General features: G+C 38.1%; 2 protein-coding genes across 3 annotated transcripts; one reads left to right on the top strand and one right to left on the bottom strand.

Moving 5' to 3' along the window:
* Positions 1–892: 892 nt before the first annotated feature.
* On the bottom strand, positions 893–13,760 carry vps26bl (vacuolar protein sorting 26 homolog B, like). The gene is made up of 6 exons (XM_053645236.1): positions 13,276–13,760; positions 6,910–7,066; positions 6,544–6,708; positions 4,969–5,144; positions 4,460–4,602; positions 893–2,889 (listed from the first exon to the last, which is right to left on the bottom strand). Exons 1-6 carry the CDS (start codon positions 13,496–13,498, stop codon positions 2,755–2,757), a joined length of 999 nt encoding a protein of 332 aa, XP_053501211.1. The 5' UTR covers positions 13,499–13,760; the 3' UTR covers positions 893–2,754.
* Positions 13,761–14,742: 982 nt separating this feature from the next.
* ccdc83 (coiled-coil domain containing 83) lies at positions 14,743–20,143 on the top strand. Of its 2 annotated transcripts, none has more exons than XM_053645234.1 (10): positions 14,743–15,129; positions 15,232–15,316; positions 15,447–15,615; positions 16,577–16,744; positions 16,866–16,957; positions 17,045–17,113; positions 17,301–17,416; positions 18,055–18,116; positions 19,161–19,291; positions 19,947–20,143. In XM_053645234.1, exons 1-10 carry the CDS (start codon positions 15,077–15,079, stop codon positions 20,121–20,123), a joined length of 1,122 nt encoding a protein of 373 aa, XP_053501209.1. In that variant the 5' UTR covers positions 14,743–15,076; the 3' UTR covers positions 20,124–20,143. The 2 variants fall into 2 exon arrangements, with proteins under 2 accessions (XP_053501209.1, XP_053501210.1); XM_053645235.1 differs by lacking the exon at positions 19,947–20,143 and adding an exon at positions 19,802–19,940.
* Positions 20,144–25,646: the final 5,503 nt, after the last annotated feature.

Genomic DNA, 25,646 nt, shown 5'->3' with positions numbered 1-25,646 from the left:
CATTTTTGATACAGCACAAATAAACATTGCCTGAATATGTGCCTTAGGTTTAAACATTTAAAAAGAACATTAATTGAAGCTTAATCACGACAGCTTTTTTTTGTGATCCATTAAGACTTTTAGCACCATATAAGGAAACAAACTCTGTGCATTAGATTATAACAAAATTAATCATGACTAATTAAACATCAGCTCTCTTGCCAGGATCAGCAAAATTCAAACCAAAAACTATACCTCAAACCACAAAAAATAAATATATAAAAGACCTGACACTAGTCCAAAAGGTTCAAATATTGGACAAGACATGTTTACATCTTACCAGACTTTTCTTTTTCAAATTTGGTTTAAAACTGTGACCCTGGCAACCTGTTAGTGTGATGCTCAAGAAGACATGTCTGACATCATGCAGCTCTCTGTACGGTGTGTGAGAGAGAGAGACAGAGAGAGAAAATGGTGTTTGCACTAGTGTACACCAATAACATATTCAGCTGGTAGTATGGTGAAAATAGTGTGCTTAGGAATGTGTTTTTGAATCCCTATAGCCTCTGCTGATTCGGGATAATGAGGAAGCTAATTTTTCAGAGGAGGAAGTGGGGGCTTGATTAAGTGTAAATGTTTATTACACCTTTTATGATGACTAGCCTATTTTATAATGAGGTTTGTTCAATTTATTGTTTGATACACAGACATAGAGTCAAGAGCTTTATATCGAAAGATATGATACGCTGCATCATTACACCTATATACTAACCCTATATGACTGGCTGATGCATCAAATGACACTGCGCCTGCCTGCATAATCACACACACTGGTTCTCCAGGTGTCCAGGATTCGAGCTGAGAACCACTGGTTTAGAAGAAACATTTCCCAAAAGAAAAAAAAAAAACAATGAAAACTTCAGAGGGCTCTTTAATCAGGTAAATCTGAGTAAAAACACATTTTCATTTACAGAACACGAAATACGAGCAGTGACAGCAGTTTGTGTACTGCATAGTATAAGATCTTTTAAATTCCCTTTGCGCTAATCCTGCGAGTACCTTAAAAGCTTGTCATAAGCGTTTTCTAAAGACGTCCTTTCCAAAACGTATATATACTTTCATATCTGTAAATAAATTTTGTACATACATAAGTTTTAATATATAACTGTGAAATGCTGTTTAATGCACTTTTTTTTATATAATGATAAAGGATTAGGAAGTTAGAACTGCAAGCAAATCAAAAGATATTTTTTCTCCTTTTGTTCTCTGAAAACAATAATAATCATCTGAAGCTGGTCGATGACTGGCACCAAATCACAGCTTCCATGAAACCTTAAGTAAGCATTGCTTTCGATGGCATTTGGGAATGGTTGAAACATTTTTTCCAACAAAACTCTCCGGGACTTTTTACCAATGACACATACATCAATGTCAATGTCCTTTAAGGCAAAAGCACTCTCATACACTTAAACATACACACTCATACACCGCCAATTAGTCTTGTAAATGATCTAATACTCAACACGAAGATCCCTTTTTCCAGAAAACAAGGGAAATGCAAACACTGTATTCAGTGTCACACCTAGGACATACAAGTTATCCCTGCTGTTTCAAAATGCTTGCAAAAGTGTCACATTAAGGAATGATTATAAAAGGTTGAAGATTTTAACAGTTACAGTACTACACTGGAAAGAAGTCCAAACTATTTCGTAACTGCTAATCTACTGTGCACACTAATACTTGAATAACCTTTTTTCTTTAAAAAACAAATAAACAAAATGAAAAAAAAAAGAAAAAAAAAAACGCCCATTAAGTTATACTTGTCAGTCAAATATTTATGTAAGAGTTAGTCAACAGTTACGATTTTGTTAAGCAAAGAAACAACTTATTTCCAGTACTGCAGAAAGTGAAAATCAGTATAATCAAAAATTAGGCACCAAAAAAAAAAAAAAAAAAGACATGATTAGATTAAAGCCTCACAAATTCTGGCATCAGATTTACAGCACGATATGAAACACCGAATGACGACGAGGCATGTCTACAAAACTGGCTCTAATAATGGCGTCTAATAAGAACATCCTCAGTATATCATGAGCGTCTCGGGTGAATTTCAACACTGAACTTGCAACCTCGATGTGTCAGCACTCATGGTATAAAAGTCACTATTAAATTCAGTTTGGTCCTGCTCTTGGCTACATTAACCCTTGTAGGGGCGCATAAATGACGTCTGTCGACTGTTCTATGTAAAACTGACCTCCAAACTGACTTTAACAGCAAACACGTAAGCACTTAACTGAAGCACTGACTTAAAAAAAGACCTAACTGTATAAAAATCTTATGAAAATTAGATGTTAAAAGATATTTGATCTGGGACAGTTGCTAAACACTAGGTATCATGATATGAAAAAAAACAAAAACAAAAAGTAAAATGAAAGAGACTGGAACACAGGATCAAATGAAGTGGAATCAAATTCAAATGAATGAGGAAAAATGTATTGATAATATACTGGCAAATGAGACTGAATAATCATTTCACCTTTTTTCCATTTACATCCCTTCTTAAAATCTTAGAATGCTATTTTCAAGCTTTTTTTTAAATCAAAGAATGTAATGTTTAGGAATGGAAAAGACCATTGTGCCATAGCTGCACCCCCATATGTATACATTCAAAACGGGTGTGTTCGAAAACACACACACACACACACGCACACGCAGACTCAGAAAGCCACAACCCTACAATTGTACACTCGGACGCGAGACTTCTTTTGCAGGTTATCAGTTGTCGTCCTCCTTGGCCTGGGCGATGGCCCTCTCTGCACTAGCGGAGCCCTCAAAGCGCTGCGAGGCGATGGCAGCTTGATGGGACATGCTCTTCCTCACAATGTCTCCCTTCCTCCATAATGTAATCTCCTGCACAACCAAGACACAAGACAAGAACAGTAAATGTCAGTTATATCAATCAGTGAACAGTCAAACCAGGTGCAAAAATGGTAAATTAATACTTAATATTTAAAGAGTTTGGAATCAATCCATCCATTTTCCATACCGCTTATCCTACATAGGATTGCGGGGAGCCTGGAGCCTCGCTCACACATTCACAGACCATGGACAATTTGGAAATGCCAATCAGCCTACAGCGCATGTCTTTGGACTGGGAAGGAAACCAGAGTACCCAGAGGAAAGCCCTGTAGCACGTGGAGAACATGCAAACTCCACGCACACAAGACGGAGGCGGGATTTCGAACCCCCAACCCTGGAGGTGCGAGGCAAACGTTAATTTGGAAATCAACATGTTCATTTCGATTGCTCAATTTACACCACAACTGTTGTCCAATGAAAGACCAACGCAACACATGTTGGATTTTTATAGAACTGCCACGTGAAGTTATTTGCATGAGCACATACTGAGTTATACAATCAAAATTATCATCTCGGCTGCTTCAAAATATCACTATCCCTGCATTTCATACAGGATGATCACAACATGATGGGCAGTGTATGTGTTAGTGGGTCTCGGATACAGGGAGAATGCCTACACTGCATCTCAAACTGTTTACTATGCTGTACATAAGGAATAAAACACTATGGTGAGTGCTGTTATTGGAAAATAATTAACAGCGTAGTGTGATGTGCCCCTACGTGGCCTGAAGTTTATTATTTTACAATAAGAAACCTTCTCAAAGTATTTTATTCCACTTTTAACAACTTTACAGCGACTACTTTTTCTTTGATAAATTAAAGAATGACAATTTTTTTTTTTTTTACCAGTTTATAGTTATATTTACTATTGTACAACATCTGCGAAGCAAGGTAGTTCCTGTTAGTTCCTCTCTCAAAGTTAAGACAAAAAAAATGCAGCTTGTCATGTTACCAATAAATCGCAAAGGGGAATGTTCTTCCATCCTTAGCCTTTTCAGTCATAAAAAAACTTAAAAGTAACAGCTTTATACTGACACTGGTGACTCCTTTCATAAATGTTAAATAAATGTCTCCTCACAGAAAACATAACATGAATCAGTAATCCGTTTTTATATCAAATGTTTTGAAAATCAGTTTACTACTAGATTTGGATTACATGGAATGCCCATCACACAAGTGTATGTCTAAGGTGTTACTACAGAAATGATCAATCATTACAATGAGTGCATTAATATCAATTTTAGCTGCCAAAAGTGTCCAAAATTCTGCATTTAATGTTTAGTGCATTAGAACAAACTAAACACTACAAAACACAAAGCCATTTAAGATGCAGCACTAGATTTGTCTCCAAGATGAGCAGAGGCGAGAGCGTTTCAAATTCAGTATCGGAGAATTTATTTTTGTTTATAAAGTCCAAGTAAGTCTTGGGTTATAAAACAATATTGTGATATTGTGAGAAGTTTAGGCGATCATCAAGCTTAATGTTGAAAGCCGCCTAGAAGCAAAAACTACTGAGCAAAACCTGGACTGAGATTTCAACTCAAACTTTAACAGCATGTACCTGTTGTTTGAAGTAACGTCTCTCCTCTTCATCAATGAGCACCAGATTGAGGTAATAGCGAACAGAGAACTTTTTGTTGATGTCTCTCATTGTGGGAGTCATTTCATAGCCAGCCAAGAAGAGTCGAATTGGGATTGATTCACCTGAACATAAAAAAAAGATTGAAGAGAGAGAAAGAGAAACTGTCAGATACTTTCATAGTGTAAATACTGATGCATTAAATTCCAAAAGTGGTATGTCTTTGCAAATACACTGATGTTAATAAGCCCATCACATTATTTTCATGTTACTAGACAGTGTCACGTTGTATTTTAATTTGTAATTATTTTCTGGAGGTTTAACTGTCCATCATCTCACACCCTGACATATTACTCAATGATTTAAATAAAATTAAGAGTCTAAATTTCATTAAGGGCAAAAGATTACTAGTAACATTAAAATTAACTGCAATACTGGCAACAAATATTTCCAAATTTGAGAAGGATTCAGCTTTGCCCACTGCTCTGTACCTCTGACGGGTGCTCCATCCATGATTTCATACTTTGCAATGGTGTCATTTTCATGGTAAACATTGGGCCCAGTTCCTGTTGTCTCCCTCTTAATGATGTCTATTTCCATATGCTTGATTTTAATCCGCACCAAAAGGAAATAGATTTTCCCAACTATCACGTCCTTGAGATGGTACCTAAAAGACAAGCAGGAATGTGTGCAATGACTCAGAACATGTGTAATTACTTACTGTTCATGGTGAAACATGTATTGGTATTGATATTCATCTGTAATCTGCATATTCTTTTCAGATTCAGAAGCAAACACTCGAGTATATAATCTTACGTTATACCAGGATGTTAAACACGCGGTGTGATAACGGTTCTAATATAACACACCATCAAATTAATTAGGAATCTGTGTTCTAAATTAAAATTGTCTTGTGGACAGTAATTGAATTGACACATTTGAAAAAGAGCTAGTCTCTCTTGCTCCACTAGGGGGCAAAGGAGAGCAATAAACTCGGGGCCATAAATTTATTGTAATGTGTCTGCTTCCAAAATAAATAAATAAATAAAAAATTTTTACAAACAAAAACCCGAAGGGAAAAAAATTAATCTAATCTAGGGATTTCACAGCAGTGAGGGTGAATACTTATGCAATCATAACTGATTTTTTTTTCATAAATAATTTTGCAAACTATTGATTTCAGCCCCAGATACACTTTTCTATTATTATAGGCTATTTTATGAAGATTCATGGATTATGATATAAAACCAATTAAGAATAGTTCAGTTCCAGACTGGATCACTGTAAAATGTGGGAAAGGGGGATGAATACTTATGCAAGGTATTGTATATATTTCGCAGGTTTTTTTTGTATTGAATGCCATGTTTTATTGTGTTCTGTTGATGATGTATGCGCAACATACAATTCAATTGTGCAATCAGAATGTACCTTTCAGACAATTGGAAATAAAATTATCACATTTAAGAAGAGTTGTTGATATGTTACTGGTCAGTAAACTAACCTGGCTCACTTGTGATTGGACTGAGTGGCCCTAAAATTTGACAACCTTGCTTTTTACAATTGTTACAAAATTCATTTTAGTACATGTCCACGATCTGGTACAAGTCAGATGTTGCACATTACAGTAAACCGTCTAGATATTTACTGTTGACTAACATTTTTTGTAGATCTGGGCATCAGTTTAAAGACATTACATATTTTAATTAACACATTAAGTAACCCGACTGTCTATGTCCTTTCCCCTTTAGTACACTGGCTTTCTGGTGAATTTTATTCACATTTGGTCTAAGCAGAAAAGTAGTTTTTGTATCTATTGTAACAAGGGGTCACAAATTGTAAACACTATAGCTAAACTGTAGATGTTGTGATGGTACTGTGGACCCTCTAAATTACAAGCTCACTAACTCTAATTAGAAGAACATTAGAGGAACAGTATATAGGCCTAACAGCTCAACAGTGAGCTTAGCGTTTTGCAGGAGATCATATTACAGAGACGTTGTTTCCCCCAATAAAGTATATAGCTCACTTTTTTTTTGATTCCATGATTAACAAATTTAGAAACTTACTTGGATTTGTTGTACTCAAATTCAATGTGTAGGCAGTCCTCAATCCCCACTTCCATCTTAATAGAGGAGTTCAGCTCTGGATATGTGCTGAGTGTGTGCACAACAATGTCCATCTCTTTGCTGATGTCATTTAGCCTTCTGCTGACAGTCGCTCGTAGAAAATAGCTTTGAAATAAAAAAAACAAACAAACATGTTTTAAAAATTCAGTTGAAGTATATGATTACAATTAGCAGTTAGATAAAATCATAGCTACATCATTACTTAAACTCTATGCCAATGAAATACTTCAACATGACTAATCCTTTTATGAGTCTGGTGTTTATCCATGATGGACACATTCTGTAAATACTATTTCAGGAGCATACCGGAGTTTGACGTTCTGGCCCGTGTAAGATTCATAAGGCTTCTCAACATGTGTGAACTCAAAGTCAAACGTCTGAGACTGGCTCATCTCACCCGGCCGAGCCAGGTCCTTCACCAGCGATACAAACTCATGATGGTTCCCTCTGTCATAGTACAACTCTGAAAACACAAAGTAGGGAGAAAAGGAAAAAGGGATAATGCTTCACTAATAATTAGTGAATAATGCATGTGTTGTCTTTTCAAAACTTGTAAGAGGTACAAGTTTCTCCCAAGTGAATACTGATTAATGCATATATCAGGAGCTAGGCTAAGGCTAACTCTACCACGTAACTGGACGATTTAAGAGAAACTCTTAAGAATTGGTTGTTATTAAAATTAAAACTCCTAATTCTTTTTTAAGTGTAATTAGCACTGAAAACAGGTTGTAAGCCTGCGACAGTTAGAAGTACTCCAGAAGTCCCAAAATCACAAACAACCCTAAATGCAATTTAACAAAATAGTGTGTATAGGATATTTGTGTTTGATATACAGTGCATCCAGAAAGTATTCACAGCGCTTCACTTTTTCCACATTTTGTTATGTTACAGCCTTATTCCAAAATGGATTAAATTCATTATTTTCCTCAAAATTCTACAAACAATAAGCCATAATTACAATGTGAAAAAAGTTTGTTTGAAATCTTTGCAAATTTATTAAAAATAAAAAAAGCACATGTACATAAGTATTCACAGCCTTTGCTCAATACTTTGTTGAAGCACCTTTGGCACCAATTACAGCCTCAAGTCTTTTTGAGTATGATGCTACAAGCCTGGCACACCTATTTTTGGGCAGTTTCTCCCATTCTTCTTTGCAGGACCTCTCAAGATCCATCAGGTTGGATGGGGAGCGTCGATGCTCAGCCATATTCAGATCTCTCCACAGATGTTCAATCGGGTTCAAGTCTGGGCTCCGGCTGGGCCACTCAAGGACATTCACAGAGTTGTCCTGTAGTCACTCCTTTGTTATCTTGGCTGTGTGCTTAGGGTTGTTGTCCTGTTGGAAGGTGAACCTTTGCCCCAGTCTGAGGTCCAGAGCACTCTGGAGCAGGTTTTCATCAAGGATGTCTCTGTACATTGCTGCAGTCATCTTTCCCTTGATCCTGACTAGTCTCCCAGTTTCTGCCGCTGAAAAAACATTCCCACAGCATGATGCTGCCACCATCATGTTTCACTGTAGGGATGGTATTGGCCAGGTGATGAGTGGTGCCTGGTTTTCTCCAGACATGACGCTTGACATTCAGGCCAAAGAGTTCAATCTTTGTTTCATCAGACCAGAGAATTTTGTTTCTTATGGTCTGGGAGTCCTTCGGGTGCCTTTTGGCAAACTCCAGGCAGGCTGTGGCTTCCGTCTGGCCACTCTACCATACAAGCCTGATTGATGGAGTGCTGCCGAGATGGTTGTTCTTCTTGAAGGTTTTCCTCTCTCCAGAGACACACGCTGGAGCTCTGTCAGAGTGACCATCAGGTTTTTGGTCACCTCCCTGACTAAGGCCCTTCTCCCCCAATCGCTCAGTTTGGCCGGGCGGCCAGCTCTAGGAAGAGTCCTGGTGGTTCCAAACTTCTTCCATTTACAGATGATGGAGGCCACTGTGCTCATTGGGACCTTCAATGCTGCAGAAATGTTTCTGTACCCTTCCCCAGATCTGTGCCTTGATACCATCCTGTCTCGGCGGTCTACAGACAATTCCTTGGATTTCATGGCTTGGTTTGGTTTGTGCTCTGACATGTATTGTTAACTGTGGGACCTTATATAGACAGGTGTGTTCCTTTCCAAATCATGTCCAGTCAACTGAATTTACCACAGGTGGACTCCAATCAAGTTGTAGAAACATCTCAAGGATGATGAGTGGAAACAGGATGCACCTGAGCTCAATTTTGAGTGTAATGGCAAAGGCTGTGAATACATATGTACATGTCCTTTTTTTGTTTTTATTTTTAATAAATTTGCAAAGATTTCCAACAAACTTCTTTCACGTTGTCATTATGGGGTATTGCTTGTAGAATTTTGAGGAAAATAATGAATTTAATCCATTTTGGAATAAGGCTGTAACATAACAAAATGTGGAAAAAGTGAAGCGCTGTGAATACTTTCCGGATGCACTGTATTTAATGGCAACAAGCTTTAAAAAAGTATTGTGTCTGATATAGGAATATGTCAGTGGAGTCAAAAGGGCAGTCACCTCTATTAAGTAATGCAGAACTGCCAGAGCTCAAACTTTACACAACCTTCCACTACTTAAGCAACATGAAAATAGTGCTACAAAGATAAACTGCAAATATGAAATTTGTTTGAATTGTACTTATTTATAACATGTATTGGGATTTGGTTTAGGAAAATCACACAGACACTTATTGCGTCAGCCAATAAATGTAAATATTCATTCATTAAACATGCCATTGTCTTTAGAAATGGGGTTGACCCCACCCTTGCTCTTAAAAGTTCCTCTTTTTCAACTTTTACTGCCACTTTAATGCCTCTTAGTGGTAAGTTAGACACAAAGGCTGCAAATCTTTCCAAAGACACACAAACTCATTAGCCACTTTATCAGTACACTTCACTTAGACTTTCTAGGTATACAATAGAGATCGACCGATTGATCAATTTTGTCGATTAATCGGCACAGATAACCAACTGTTGAAACTATGGGTTATCAGCAAATATCCACACCGATAGTTTTTCCCTGGTTTCATCCTTTGCGGAGCGGCTGAGAGGAGTCCCCTGTCTTACAAAGTACAAGAGCGGCCTCTAGAGGAGAAATAAAAATTATCATTGACAAATTTTGAAGTATTTTTGGTCCACTTTGGATGTCTCTTTATTTATTTGGAGTGTTACTTTTGGGTTCAGTTTGGATCAATCAATTTCAATCGGTTGATTAATTGGTTATCGGCAAATATTGCCCATCTTAGTTATTGGTATCGGTAAAATCCACTATCAGTATACAGTGCTCTCCACTAATATTAGCACCCTTGGTAAACATGAGCAAAGAAGGCTGTGTTCACGAAAACACTCTGCTCTCATGGATATCAAACAAATGCAAACGAGACATATTTAGCCAAAAAGAAATCTTTGTTAAATATGTGTGGCACAATTATTGGCACCCTTTTAGTCAATACTTTGTGCTACCTCCCTTTGCCAAGATAACAGCTCTGAGACTTCTCCTATAATGCCTGATGAGGTTGGAGAATACATGGCAAGGGATCTGAGACCATTCCTCCATACAGAATCTCTCCAGATCCTTCAAATTTCGAGGTCCTTGCTGGTGGACTCTCCTCTTCAGTTCACCCCACAGGTTTTCTATGGGTTTCAAGTCAGGGGATTGGGATGCCTATGGCAAGACCTTGATTTTGTGGTCAGTAAACCAATTTTGTGTTGATTTTGATGTATATTTTATATCATCGTCCTGCTGGAAGATCCAACCACGGCCCATTTTAAGCTTTCTAGCAGAGGCACCCAGGAGTCCATGATGCCAGGTATCCTAACAAAATGTCCAGGTCCTCCGGCAGAAAAACAGCCCCAAAATATTAAAGGGCCACCACCATATTTAACCTTGGGCATGAGGTACTTTTCCATATGGCTACCTCTCTGTGTGCCAAAACCACCTCTGGTGTTTATTGCCAAAAAGCTCCATTTTGGTTTTATCTGACCATAGAACCCGATCCCATTTTAAGTTCCTATACTGTCTGGCAAACTGAAGATGCCAGAGTTTATTTTTGGATGACAGTAGAGGCTTTTTTCTTGAAACTCTTCCAAACAACTTGTGGTGACGTAGGTGACTTTGGATTGTAGTTCTGGAGACTTTCTGACCCCAAGAAGCAACTAATTTCTGCAATTCTCCACATGTGATCCTTGGAGATATATTGGCCACTCGGAACTATCCTCTTCACAGGGCATTGAGACAATATAGAAACACGTCCTCTTCCATAAGATTTTCAGTTGACTGGAACCTCTTAATTGGTCATTTTCAATGCTTTTGCTATTTTCTTATAGTTACTTCACATTTTGTGACGCTCAACAACCTTTTGCTGCACATCACAGCTATAATCCTTGGTCTTACCCATTGTGATGGATGACTAAAGGGAATTTGGCCTATGAGTTATCTCATATTTACAGATGCAACTCAAGAAATTAGAATATAGTGGAAAAGTACATTTCTTTCCGTAATTTAATTCAAAAAGTGGAACTTTCATATATTCCAGATTCATTACACAAAGTGAAATGTTTCAAGCCTTTTTTTGTTTTAATCTTGATGATTACGGCTTACAGTTCATGGAAATCAAAAATTCAGTATCTCAAAATATTAGAGTAAAGAAATTTTCCACTTTTTGAATTCAATTACAGAAAAAAAAAAACTTTTCCACGATATTCAAATTTTTTAAGATGCACCTGTATACCCCAGTCATGGTTGACCAATTTCCAGTTCCTAGTCACCCAGGTGTACTAAAAATGTAAAATATCAATGGGAATATACGTCAAATATATTTCCCACATATGAATTCATAGGGGTGCCAATAATTGTGACACATTTTAAACAAATATTTTTAATAAATAAAGATTTATGAGCCCTCTTTTTCTCCAGCCATCAGTGGAAACAATCATAAAACCATGGCTGACCAGACATTATTAAGGTAGAGTGCTGTGCTGGTATATGTGTGTTAGAGAAAGCAACTTTGTTAGGATTTTTAAATACTGTGCACACTTACAGCCACTTTATTCGACACACCTTCCCTGTTGGTGTACAGTTGAAGACCACACCTATCTTTCTCCATATGTAGTGTGTCAGTTTCTGATTGAAGGATGTTGTTGGCTGGATATGTATGGCTAATTAATAATTCTCAACTCGGCAGTCAGTGGGGTGTTTAAAAATCCAAGGAACACTGCTGCGTCTTATGCACTCACACCAGCACTGTCACTGCTGAGCTGAAAAAGGTACCTCATCCTGTTATAGGGCCAGTCCATCTCAAGTGGTCCAATATAGGTTGCTTGACAAATTTTTAATTTTCCATTTTTCTCAATTTTTTTGAGTGATTACCGCTGTGAATTGGCATTGCAAAACCACCAGTTTTTTTTGTTTGTTTGTTTGTTTGTTTTTTTAAATTGGTTTAACGACAACGGCCAGCTGTTTACGGAAACCTCAATATCTCGGCTCAGGTAGGTCCTAGCACCTTGGAACAAAAACTGACCTCTAGAGCACATGACAAGGTATGTTTGACAAGGTAAGGTTAAAAGTTCAACTTTTAGGGTCAGTTTATAATGGCAAGGGTTCTTTAAAAAATAGTTTTTAATTCCCCTCACTTTTGGGTTGAATATCTCTGGTGGGGGACTCTGGTGGAGTAATGTACTCTAGAAACCATTTTTGGTTCCAAGGAGCTAGGACCATACGAGCCGAGACACTGAGGTTTCAGTAAACAGCCGTATAACTAAAATGTGTTGTGTGCCATGACAAAAAGATGGCTGTCGTAGTTAAACCAAGTAAAATAAATCAATAAAAACTGGTGGGTTTGCAATGCCAAGAATACATAGATGTAATCACACACACACAAAAAAAATACTTGAAATGCTCAAGCAACCAACTTTACAATGATTGAACAACTTGAGATGAACTGACTATTATCTAGTCAGGGGTGGCCCTATGGTGGTTCTCTGACACTGATGGAATGGCTACAGTGAGTATATACACAGTGTGCCTATAGGATGGGTCTATCTGATAAAAATGACCAATGAGTGTAGCTACAACTTGGTTTTCATAATCAAAATACGACTGGTCAAGATATCTATATCTGTCTATCTGCCAGAAAATTGTAATGTCCTTCAGTAATACAGTATATACAAAAACGTAGAAAACACGATATCTCCACCCACCAGTGTTAAATAATATTCTTAGCAATATTAAACACGTTATGTACTATTTTATGTAGTACATTGTGTAATATATACTGCATTTGCACCTGTGTTACCAAATAACTTGTCCTTATTAACCGAAATGTTGCTACACTGAGGAACAAGCCAGAGATCACGTGAGCCAGGCCAAAGGCCGAGTAATCATAGCGCGCTCTTTCTTTTTCCCCCGGATGTCACATGTCACGAGACAGCAGCAAGCATCTTAACAACATCTAAAATGAATTCAATAAACCACCATCTTTAATCCACCTGCAAACACATCAAACCCGATAAAACCTATCTACTTAGCAAGTGATTCTTGCCTGCGACATCCATCCATCCCTATTTAGTGAAACTGGAGCGTTTTTCAGCCCCGTATAAAGACTGCATTGCACTGCTGTTATATTATGGCAGGGTTTGATAAAGGAGAAATGTTATGAAATGCTGCTCACCAATCTGCCCGATAAATTCGATCTTAATGCCCTGATGTTCCAGTCTTTTCCCCGGGTTTTTAAGCGTGATGTTGACTTTGCCAGAAACCGTTTCGCCGTCGTAGAATAAGAAGTACTTGTCTTTTTTCCCATCTTCTGTCTTGTGTTCCACCTTTTTCCGCGTTTCGGCGTCATTCAAAACGATGTCGATTTCAGCACTTTGACCAAAACCGAAAAAGCTCATTCCGGCACCGTGTGGATGGAAAAATGTTTTTATATTAACACCTGATCCAACTCACCATCTAGACAGCGCGTCCTAATGACTGACCACCGACTCGGACTATTTCAGAACATGGAGATTTCTAACGAACTATTTGTTTATTGTTTATTATTATTATTATTAAATAATTAACGCAGTTAGACTATCAACAACTCAGCACCAGATTCTGCTACAAACAGAGTGAAAAGAGGAACGTTAGGAAACCGACAATAAGCTCCACCGGAAGTGATTGTTTTCTGAATAAAAGTCTTTACTGTTTAGCTATATAAGGGGTTCTCGCGCTAGATAAAATAAATTCCACAGATTTATATTGCGGATATAATTCAAACTATTGAAATATTAGGCTCATTATTTAATTGTGCATAATATTTTTGGGCCAGTTATCGGAGCCATGGAGTATTTTATTCATGAGCTTTCCACTTACAAGATACAATTTTATTTATTAAAAAAAAACAAACAACTGTCATTAGGTCTTGGTGGACATTGTTTATTGGCATTATTGACATTGATGTACATATTGGCATTGATGACAATATGAGAATATTTATATTTTTTAGTTATTGAGGTCTGGATTAAATTCAGTTTAGTACTGAGATTTGAAGACCTCTTTAGAAGTATTTATCATCAGTAAACAAACTGATCTGTTAGGTGAGAATTGCAAGTCTATATATTCAAAAAGTATTCACGGGAGATGTAATTTCAAGGGTGTAAATTTGGGGGCTTCTCATTTCTTAATTGCACATTTCCTTATAAGAAACAAAACAAAACAAACAAACAAAACAAAACAAACAAACAAAAAAACGTGCTGTTGATGCAAGTCTGACCACACAGCCTTATATGATGTCACATTAATTAAATAATGTTCTCTCAAGCAGTTCACTTCAAGGGATAAATATATACTTTCACTTATCAGGCCAGAAAATAAATTGCTACTAATTTAAACCGTCCCAATTTAGCAATACTTGTACACCGACAGCATTTATACTTCAGCTTTACCCAAGTACGAAATCTTAGGCATTGCCTCAAATATATCGCAGGCTGACGGTTTGCACTGCGGTGTTACTGCATTTATCCAACGATTCTTAAAGTTTTACCGAAGGCATTTCGTTCATATTGACTTTCAGCGTTCACCAAAAAGAATCGACTCATAGAGCCGACTCAGTGAACGACACATCACTACAACCTATGCGTTCTACTATGCGCTATGTAATGTCACGAGAGAAAGCATTGTTTCTTACAGTAGACGCACATACAACCTAGTTAAGAGAATAAGTTTGGTGTCTTCGGATTGTAGCCAGGGGCCCACTAACGCGATTACTGGGCTTCTTTCTCACACGACTCCCCCTGTAGCCTGGCATGGGGAATGATTTAGAGTGGTTTCCATGACAACAAAGTAACAATAGAATCAGAATCAGCTTTTCAGCGTGTAGCTGAGTCAAGTAGCTGTTTTAGGTCACTTCACCTTGTTGTACACCAGTGATTGATTTTTATTTGTACTTTAACACAATTTACGTGTAAAACAACGTAAAACGTCGGTTAGCAATGAGCAAGAAAACCGGAGAAAAGAAAACTACACATTCTTTCATCCAATTCCAGTAAGTTAACTCCAAAAAAAAACAGGACTAATATAATTCCTTTCTTTTTGAAGCTTAAACAATTTTCTATCTAGTAAGCTGAACTTGGACCTCTTCTCTTAGAATTGAAGTTAAAAGAAAAGAGATTGAAGAATTTAAGGAAGAAGTAAGGGAACTGGAAGCCAAGAACCAACAACTTGTTGAACTGGTAAGGAACATTTAAAACAGCTCTTCTCTATAGTCAACCTGTTTTAAACCCATACTTAGGATCATTAATGTCAGGGTGATTCGATGATTGATATGTTGGTGAAGATGATAATAATGACGGTATGTTCCAGCGAGATCAGCTGCGAGAGGAGCATCAGGGTCACCTCAGTGTGCTGCGCAAGCAAGCCAAGGAGCAGGAGAAGAAGCTTGAGGAGAAAGAAGTGGCCAGTAAAGAACAAGTACAACAGGCAGTCCAGCACAATCTAGAGCTCACACATATCCAGGAGGAAGAGCTGGCAGGTACTCACACATTGGGCCACAGTTATGTAGATGGATATGGACAGTTTTTTTTGTAAATCATTTGTATGAGCATTTGCACAAGAAATTTTATATTCATGAAAATCCTCGTAATGGAGCTTGCATGTGCATCGGAGGTTTCCTCCAGGTACTCCAGTTTCCTCCCCCAGTCTAAAGACATGCGTTGTAGGATGATTGTCATTTCCAAATTGTCCGTAGTGTGTGAATGGATGTGTGTCTGTGATTGTGTCCTGCAATGGGTTGGCACCCTGTCCAGGGTGTCCCCCGCCTTGTGCTCTGACTTCCCCGTGATAGGCTCTAGGCTCCCCAGTGAGGTCATAAGAGGTATGGAAAATGGATGGATGGAAAATCCCTATAATTAAATTTTTAAAAAGGTAAATTTTTGCAGAAGAAGACAAACTACCTTGATTAATCTGAGATTTAAATACAGATTATGCTGTCAAAAAAATTGAATAGCTTGGGTATAATATGAGGGTGCACGGTGGCTTAGTGGTTAGCATGTTCACCTCACACCTCCAGGGTTGGGGGTTCGATTCCCACCGTGGCCCTTTGTGTGCAGAGTTTGCATGTTCTCCCCGTGCTGCAGGGATTTCCTCCGGGTACTCCGGTTTCGTCCCCCCGTCCAAAGGCAGGCTGATTGGCATGTAGTATCCGTAGTGTATGAATGGGTGTGTGAATGTGTATGTGAGTGTGTGCCCTGCGATGGATTGGCACCCTGTCCAGGGTGTACCCCGCCTTGTGCCCGATGCTCCCTGGGATAGGCTCCAGGTTTCCCTGTGACCCTGAAAAGGAGTAAGCAGTATAGAAGATGGATGGATGTGTAATATGCATGCGTAAATATCGGCCAGTAGCTGCAGGAGCACTACAGTTCCTGACCCCAGCATATTTTTTTATAAAGAGAACAACATATTCAGATTTTTGAGTATGAGTATGTGTTTGCAAGACTTGCACAGGCAGCTGACGAGTGTACAGGCCCAGGTTGTGGAGCTGCAGGTTCACCGTCAAGCTTGGCAGCTATATAAGAATGTGGGGAGTGTTGAGCATCAACAGCAGATCCAAAAACTACAGTCAAATCTCGACTCTATGCAGAAGAACTTTCAGGAAAAGTCAGGTGAGCTATATTCATTTATAATTAGATTTGTTTTCTTATAGGGAAGATAAAATCCTTTATAACTACTACATAGAAATTGTGTGTAAGATAAACTGTAGTGTTGACTCAATGTTTCTCACAGAATACATTGAGTGCTCTCTGAAAGTAGCCATTAGTGAGATTGACAAGAATACTTCACTGCTGATTGAACGAGAGAAGCACCTTGCTAGAGAGGTACAGTATAAACATATCAACCATAGCTTCCTGTATATTAAATTATAGTGCATATTGGCACACCACTCACACCCTGTTCTATTTTAGAGGGCACTGAAACAGGCTGACAAACACAGTTTTCAGAAGATCAAAAAGAACGACTGGCTTAAGAAAGAGGTAAGATGTTTCTATAATTCACTTCAAAGTGCTCATGCATTGGTAGTGCACTAATCATTCAGTCTAAATACACAACATGTACATAGGACAAACTTTCTGGTCGTTCTTTTATTTTCTGTAGGACTTAGAGATGTAGTAGATATTTTAAATCCTTGTTATGTGTGTGTGCAATGATGTTTCATGCCAGCTTGCTGTCTATCATGAGGAAGTCTCTATACTGGATGCAGCCGTGAGGAAGTTAGAGGAGGAGAACTTGGAGCACATGAAGGAACTGCATCGCCTCAATGATGCACAAATCTCTAGGTACTGTTGGCTGCAATCATGGTCATTGAAGTCATTTAAGCCCTTTGAAATATTTTCTAAGCCAGGGATCCATTTAATTGTAAAATAAAATTTACTGACCCTCTCAGCACAGATGATTTTAGTAACATCATGTAAATGTGTAGAATAATATATCATTTTTTGAGCCATAGAGCTTTCTATTCCTGAACGACAGAACACATTGTTCGGCAAGTCGACATTAGACCTACTTGTTTTGAGTTATTGAGGTTTAATTTATTGACCAGTCAAACAGATTAATAACTATAAGAATGCATTAATAAATTTAGTTACTTTGATAATTGTGGGTTGTGACTTCCATCACTGTAACAAAACAAACAAACAAACAAACAAACAACAAAACATGGAACCCTGGGGGTACCTGGTCCCCACTTTAGGAACCGCTGATCTAAGCCAGTGATGTTCCCCTTAGTGTCCCTGTGACTCAGCAGTTTATCAAAAGCTGGGTATACCATGTTTACCATTGACCCATTTCATACAATGGTCTGTTCATAGATGAACTGAATCAGGTGCATCAAAGAGAATACATTTGTGTATAGCATCAGGTTCCTAGGATTTTGATTGAATGGTCTAAATTCTAATCCATCCTAATTTTTCCACAGCAACGTGCTCCTGGTGCAGGCTGAAGACTTGGAGCAGAAACTCAGCCTTCCTGAAAGAACAGGTGATCCTTCCATATAAACTCACATAGCTTTTCCTAGTGTTACACTTTATAGACCAGAAGAGGGCGCTAGGAGTACAGTTACTGAGCAAGGCCTTCAAGGTAAAAGTCTTTTTGACAACTGTATGCCAGTTTCTAGTAGGAAACATAAACTTTGTGTCAACTAACATTATTAAGATTCTCATTCAAAAGACTATTCAGCTGACAAAACAAATATGGCTCCATTAGTCTAACAGTTTACTAGATGTGTGTCAGAATGGAAAAAAATCCTTTCTATGATGAAATCTTGACATTTTCAGCTATGTGTAGTTCTGGAAACTGCAGACATCCTTCTACTGTAATTTGTCTTATCTGCATCTCAATCACATTTAAAGTTACAGCATTTTAAAGTCTGGTTACTGCCAAAAGTGAAAAAGGAGGAAGTTGTTGGGAAAACAATCTCTGATTACTTCAGTAAGTTTAGTTCTGTTAGCTATATTTAGTTTGATAAAAAATACTGCATTTTTATTAGGGCGTTTCAACTGTTTAAAACTTTGTCCTCTGTCCTCAAGCACAGTACTGACAGAAAACAAAATTTTCTTCAGAATCTGATTTTCATCATTTTTTGGCTGTTTTTTTCAATTCAGCTGCCATGACATCAGCCACAGGTCTTATATTTGAATTTATTTTGCATTTAAGCACTTGCAACTATTACTGAACAGATATACTTAGCAGTTGAACTGATAAATATGCATTTACTGAAGACCCTATAGGAACTCCTGTGAAATAGAATCAACTTGATCAAGACACTTGCACCAGCAGCTGTTTACAGATGAATGAAGTTAGCTAAACAGCTCTCAGACCAGTTTTTGGATAAGGTCTGAGTGACATCCTCTAACTCAGTTCTCGCTTAAGATAAATGACTTTATCAGTGAAACAGAGTCAGTGAATGCCGACCTTATTAGGCATGTTGTAGCTGGACACTTCCTAGTGTGGATAAGCATCATTGTGGTATCTAATACCAACATCTCCCTCACCCCCACCTCTTTTCTCTCCCCAACAACGTAGCGGAAGTTGGGAGGGAACAGCACCAGCAGTCTGGGGAGTTGGAGGAAGATGAAATAGTTCACAGCTGCAAACCCTCCTCCCCTACTCACCATCTCAGTGCACTGCTATCTGGCAGCCAGAGCGACCTCAGGGTGAGTTCTTTGCCTTTCTAAATATAAGAAGTTTGAAACAGGAATATTTTTGCATAATAAAACCGGATTTCTTACCTTTAATAAATTTTTTTTTGTCAATTAAAATTTAAACCATTCAGTTTGTAGGTGCAGCACTTTGCAGAAACAGAAACAGAGGTCACGGGAATCTTATTGCTACTTTAATGTGTTCGCCATATATAACAGACATAATCTACAATTACCCCACATATAAAGAGGGCAATTACTTTTATGACACCTATAATAAGAGTCTCAAAGATTGAACAGATGATCAAAAGATTTACCATTTAATTAGAGAATCAGTTTATAGATCTCATAACAACTACTGCGGACATGATCTCAGCAGCATAATGATTAACACAACACTGAATGTATATATTCTTTACCTTTAGGCAAGTTCTGAGAAATAAAATGAAATTCTGACTTTATTTAGTCAGATGTATGCAAAATCTTAAATGTACTAATGCACTTCATATCTTCATTGTGGCCCAGGCTGTGATGTGTAGGTGAAGTGTGGAAACTCTGAATCCTCCCCATTGCCTGGCAGGAATATAGATGGGTCTGGCATTACTCAGACACACTGACTCGCCTTGTTCCTGTGACCAGAAAGTGAGCCCTTGTGTATGTGTGTCTGTAGGAAACGCTGCACCTGGGCCCTTTGGAGCAGAAGCTGTTGATTGTTGTTGGCCAGGCCATGCCCCTTTCTCCTTTGCTATCTGACCCTGAAGATCTGGACAAGTTAATACAGCTAGGCCAGATCCAGGCACAAGATGGGACTCTCACAACAAATATCATTCGCAACAAGTTCCAGTAAACATACAGTTATACTCTAAACTCTGCTTTTCATTTTTGGCTACGAAAGTCTACCAAACATTTCATTTCCATGACTGTGAAAGCTGATGATTAGAACATCAAGTGGTTTTACTCTATGAATGCATATACACATGCAGGGGTGGACAAATCAACGGCTTGAGCTATTAGTTTTTAGGCCTGGTGGACAAGTAGACGCAGAGGACTAGTAGTCACCAGCATTTTGTTTTCTCATTCAGCAACCAGAGAAAGTATTTTAATGTATTTTATGTACATTTAAATTCAATTGCTGTAACTACAGCACTAGCAACTTGTCCTGAACCCCACTGCCTGTTGCACTACACATTGTGGCTGAGGTGTGATCTGGCTGACAGTAGAACTCTTACATGACTCTGTTCAGTGGTGGCATGTCTACAGGGGCAGAACCCGAAAATTTACATCAGCCACTCAACAAATCTTCACAAAGACTAATGATTTTTAAAAATGCTGCTATTTATATTATTATTATTATTATTATTATTATTATTATTAGTTTTCTTCTTCCGCTCTGGAAGTCTATGGCAGTCCATAGAACCACTTGGGAGAAAGTTATTAAATTTGGCACACAGATAGAGGACAGTCTGATCTGTTAATACAACAAATTTGGAGTCTCTAACTCAATCCCTTTAGCACCACCAACTGTCCAAATTTGCACACATTTATGGTAATAACTTTTGAACCGTGAGTCCTAGAAACAAAATTCTTTCGTCTGATTCCTTGACTCAAGACGATTCGATTGGACCCTTTGACTTCGTTTTCCAGCCTTTTGAATTTTCTGAAAAACATACTTTTTCAAACTCCTCTTAGACCGTTTGTACGATTTGCACAAAAATCAGCCTGCATCATCTTGAGGCACTCACGACAAAAAGTTATTCACAAAATTTTGATAAACCATACCATTTTCGAATGCCGCTTTAACAAATTTGAAGAACGCTCAAAATTGAACTTGAGGCTGTATCTCCACAACGCTTTGAGGGATTGTGATGAAAGTTGGTAGGCGTCAACATTAGGCCCTGAGGTTACCTGCAGCGTTTCGGCACACTGCCCCCTACTGGTCAGGAGATAGCAAAAATGTTTTTTTGTCTTATAACTCTTGAACACTTTCCTGCATGATAGCAATCATGCCCAGATTACCTGTACCGTTTCAGAACAGCACCACGTACTGGACAAAATTTCTAAGAACTAGCTTTTTTATTTTTAAATAAATGTTTTTTTTATGATAGAAAAAAGTAAACTTTCTAACGCCTCATACGTTCATCGGGCACTAACCAAAAACATGCCCCAAAGCTTCTTTAGCTTATTTAGCTTAGCTTCTTTAGCTTATTTAGCTTAGCTTATTTAGCTTAGCTTCTTTAGCTTCTTTAGCTTCATGGTGCTGATAATTGGCTTTAAACTGTTTTATTGCTGCTGGCAGCTATATTTATTATTATTATTATTATTATTATTATTATTATTATTATTATCATCAACCCAGTTAATGACAGATGCCAGATTGGACTAGTTTAAAAATACTCAGTGGCCACCTTAATTTATAGCAAAATCATCACAATTAAATCTAATAAATTTCTACTAAAAAATGTGAAAGTGCAGACACTTTCACACTAGGTTGGGCAATATGACAAAAATATATCATGATACCCGAGGACATTTGTACGATACACGGTGCACTCAGTATCATTTAATTTGTAATTATTAAACACGTTTAAAAAATACAATCACCATACCAATGGTATCTCAGAAAAAATTATTGCGTAGTCATTTATCGCAATATTGCCCAGCCCTAGTCTATGCTCTACAGAACCATTTCTATTCTAAGATATGTTGTAAAGATTAGGAAAGGAATGTGGAGTGGGTAATGTCCAGTGTGTGAAAATGCATGTGAAACACTTGTTTGCAAAGTCTGAGGAAAAAAAAGAAACATTTCCCTCTTTTCCAATGCCCACAATTGTCATTAATTATTAATGCCACCCAGATCCACCAAAATAAATCATGAGTTGCTTATATAAATAAATAAAGCTGCTACTCAGACAATTTTATTTAAAAGATTATATTGGATATTATTGTTTATGTACAAAATATTGGCCAATGGCTTTCTGACATTTTGTCGAGGGCACAAACATAATCATAAACTTTAAAAAATAAATAAATAAAATTTAAAAGAGAGGATAAGGACTATGGCTACACCAAGTCCTCCCTTACCTAGGAATTTATATATATGTCCTACCATACACCTGTTATAAATAAAACACACGGCTCTTGTGGAAGCTGCTCTTTTATTTGAAAATCAACCAAGTTCTGCTCACATACATTTTATATAGTTATAAACAAAAATAGAATCTGCAGGGACAATGCAGCAAGTGTGTTAAGTCAATGGAAAGAATCACTTCATATTGGGACCATCTTTCACGCCCCCCTATTCGACAGGGTCTGGGTTTATTTACACAAAGCACCGATCAACAGTGCTTCCCTTTCCCATGTTCTACTGCTCCTACTGTTAATTTACAGGGACACTAACAATCCCACCCTGATGATAGCAACCTGTGACATACACACCCATTTCCCTGTGCTCCTATTTCAGTGAAGGCCGCCCCCTAGTGCCAGTGGAAGAAAGATGGCCCAAGCATGAAGGCTACTTTGCACACTCAAGTTGGAAAGGCAGCTGTATAACTGTCAGTGTAAAAATAATGACATGCCAAGCATAAAGCAAAACAGCTCCTCCCCTAAGCAATGCTGCAGAATCACAAATGTAATGATACCAGTCTGATAAATGTTCCTTTGGAAAAACAAAAACAAACAAACAAAAAACATTAGGCACAGAAGTAACCATGTGAATTCATAAACTGTGTACTCTCCTCCCATTTCCCTTACAAAATAGATAGATAGATAATTTATTATGCAGGGGGTGAGTTTGTGTACTACGAATAATTGCACGAGGTAAGGAACGGGGTTCAAAGAATACTTAGTGCTCTGTGATTCAGTTTACAGGTGGTTTGATTTTTATTTTCCATTTTCTTTACAATGTTTCTCTCAACACACCCACTCTCAAAATCTAATTCTGCAGCCATACACACGAAAGCATATTCACTCCTACATACCTCTCATTAAGGAAGAGATTGATAAAGTCATAATTTTGTCTTCAGTGGGTAAATCATAAATAAATACAAACAATACACAAGGAATGTCTACTGCAAATGTAATAACATGAAAAAATAATTAACAAAATCATAATACAAACTGAAGTCTCCAAGTCTTAAGGATGCTGATTAAATTAGGGAAATCATGATGGCTGATCAGAGAGAGAGAGAGAAAAAATTTTTTTTACATCCCTCTTCCCTAACTTGAAATTACCCATGGGGCTTTACAGTAAGGAACAGTCTGGTCTAAGGGAAAACACCTGCAGCTGTGTTACTATTAGACAAATTACAAAAGACTTGCTAGACTGCCTAACATCTCATCACACACCTCCCCTTAACCCCAAAGCCCATCCGCCCACCCTGTTACCTGTCCGGGTCAGTTTCCTGTGTTGGGGCCATGCTTTGAGCGCGGAGTCAAACAGTGAACTGGGGACAGATTAAAGGTTTGAGATTGGAGACTGTGTGATTCATCCTCAAGGAGCCAACGCTCGCTTCACATGAACTGCATCTGGAACAGGACAGAACCGCATTACTACAGTTTCAGTTCAGGGCTGCCCAAATCTGTGTGGAGCACCACAGGTGGTTAAAAGAAAAGAAAAGAAAAGAAAAGAAAAGAAAAAAGCTGACATTCACAGCACCTTCTGTAAGTATTCACACCCTTGAACTTTCACACATTTTGTAGTGTTACATCCTAGACATGAAATGGAGTTAACTTTGATTGTGTGTCATGAAGCTACATGAAATAGCCATAATATCAAAAATCTATATAGTCTACAAAAATATTTACAAATAAACATAAAAGCAACCAAAAGGATGAAGGTAACTTTGACAGAGCTGTAAAGATCCATAGCTGAAATGGAAAAAGCTGTTCATAGGACAACCACAGCCCAGACAATGACCAGAGTGGTAAGAAAAAAGCTCAATGAAATTTGGAGTTTGCCAAGAAGGTATGTGACTATAACTGAACTTTTTGGCCTTGGCATAAACCCAATACTGTTCATCAAACTGAGAACACAATTCCCACACTGAAGCATGACTGTGGTAGTATCATGTAGTGGGGATGCTGCTTTTCATCAGCAAGGACTGGGAAACTGGTCAGGGTTGAGGGCAAGATGGATGGAGCCAAATATGTGGGGGCAATCGTAGATGAAAATCTGTTCCAAACTGCAAGATAATTGAGACTGGGGTGGAAGATCACAACGTGTGTGTATATATACACTGCCAAAGCTACACTGCAATGACACAAAACCCAAGAACCTGAATGTTAGACTGACCCAGTCAAATCCCAGACCACATTCCAGTTGAGTCTGTGGCATGACTTGAAAATTGCTGTTCACCAGTGGTCCCCATCCAATCTGACAGAGCTTGAGAAATTTTGTCAAATATATCATGAGCCAGATGTGCAAAGCTGATGACAGACTCCAGGGTCCCAGGTTCAATCCTGAGCTATAGTTACTCTCTTGAGCTATCTGTAGTTGTCAGTACTGTCTGGTTTCCCCCCACATCCCAAAAACATGGCAATAGTTGGACTGGCTAAGAATTGCCCCTAGGTGTGAATGTCTCTGTATGTGTGTGTGTGTGTGTGTGTGTGTGTGTGTGTGTGTGTGTGTGTGAGTGTGTGCTGTGCAATGCACTAGCATCCCATCTAGGGTGTATTGCAGATTCAATGTGATCCTGACCAACACAATGTGGTTTCTGAAAGTGAGCAAGTGAGTGAGTCACAATAAAAACAAGCACCTTCAAATGTTATACACACTGTCAAAATCCAATTAAATCCATTTTCATTCCACCTTGTAACACTATAAAATGTGGAAAAGTTCATTGGGGTGAAATTGTGAATAGTGTAATAGAATAAAATTGGTCTGATTTATCAATTGTCATGAAAATGGTGTAAGCTAATGGTAATAATAATAATATAAAAATAAATAATGGTAATACGGCACATTTCATCTTATTGACCATCAAACACCACAGTCATGAGTGAACTGAAAACAAGGGTTTGCATAACAGTAGACTATGCAATGTCTGAATCACTGAATCACATGGGGTGAAACTAAGCACAACAACAACAACAACAAAAATTAGCAGCAACAGAGAACACAAAGTCTGAGATATTCAGAAATGATATGCTTTTAAACTTGGAATGTCAAAGTGTATTAGATTTATTTATAATAAGAAGTGAACTCTAAAGTAAACAGGGTGTAGACAATAAAGCAGCTGTTAATAGAAGCAGACCCAGTGCTATTAACATGCAGCACATACAAACATGGCCCAGGCATGCTGTACCTAAAAGTGTCCCTAAAGGAACTCCTTGAGAGAAAGCTGTGCAAAGGGGTCCTGTCCTGGTGGCATGA

Source organism: Ictalurus furcatus, chromosome 16, assembly GCF_023375685.1.
Source record: "Ictalurus furcatus strain D&B chromosome 16, Billie_1.0, whole genome shotgun sequence".
NCBI lineage: Eukaryota > Metazoa > Chordata > Actinopteri > Siluriformes > Ictaluridae > Ictalurus > Ictalurus furcatus.
This window is presented reverse-complemented; position numbering and strand designations above follow the sequence as displayed.

Bases quoted from the DNA above. Each gene is read 5' to 3' on its own strand.
- vps26bl (XM_053645236.1), bottom strand. From the start codon at position 13,498: ATGAGCTTTTTCGGTTTTGGTCAAAGTGCTGAAATCGACATCGTTTTG. The intron at 4,603-4,968 runs GTACAGAGCAGT...TTTTATGTTCAG, and splicing joins GGATGGAGCACCCGTCAGAG to GTGAATCAATCCCAATTCGA. The intron at 2,890-4,459 runs GTACATGCTGTT...TTGGTTGTGCAG, and splicing joins GACGTTACTTCAAACAACAG to GAGATTACATTATGGAGGAA.
- ccdc83 (XM_053645234.1), top strand. From the start codon at position 15,077: ATGAGCAAGAAAACCGGAGAAAAGAAAACTACACATTCTTTCATCCAA. The intron at 16,745-16,865 runs GTGAGCTATATT...TGTTTCTCACAG, and splicing joins GAACTTTCAGGAAAAGTCAG to AATACATTGAGTGCTCTCTG. The intron at 16,958-17,044 runs GTACAGTATAAA...GTTCTATTTTAG, and splicing joins AGAAGCACCTTGCTAGAGAG to AGGGCACTGAAACAGGCTGA.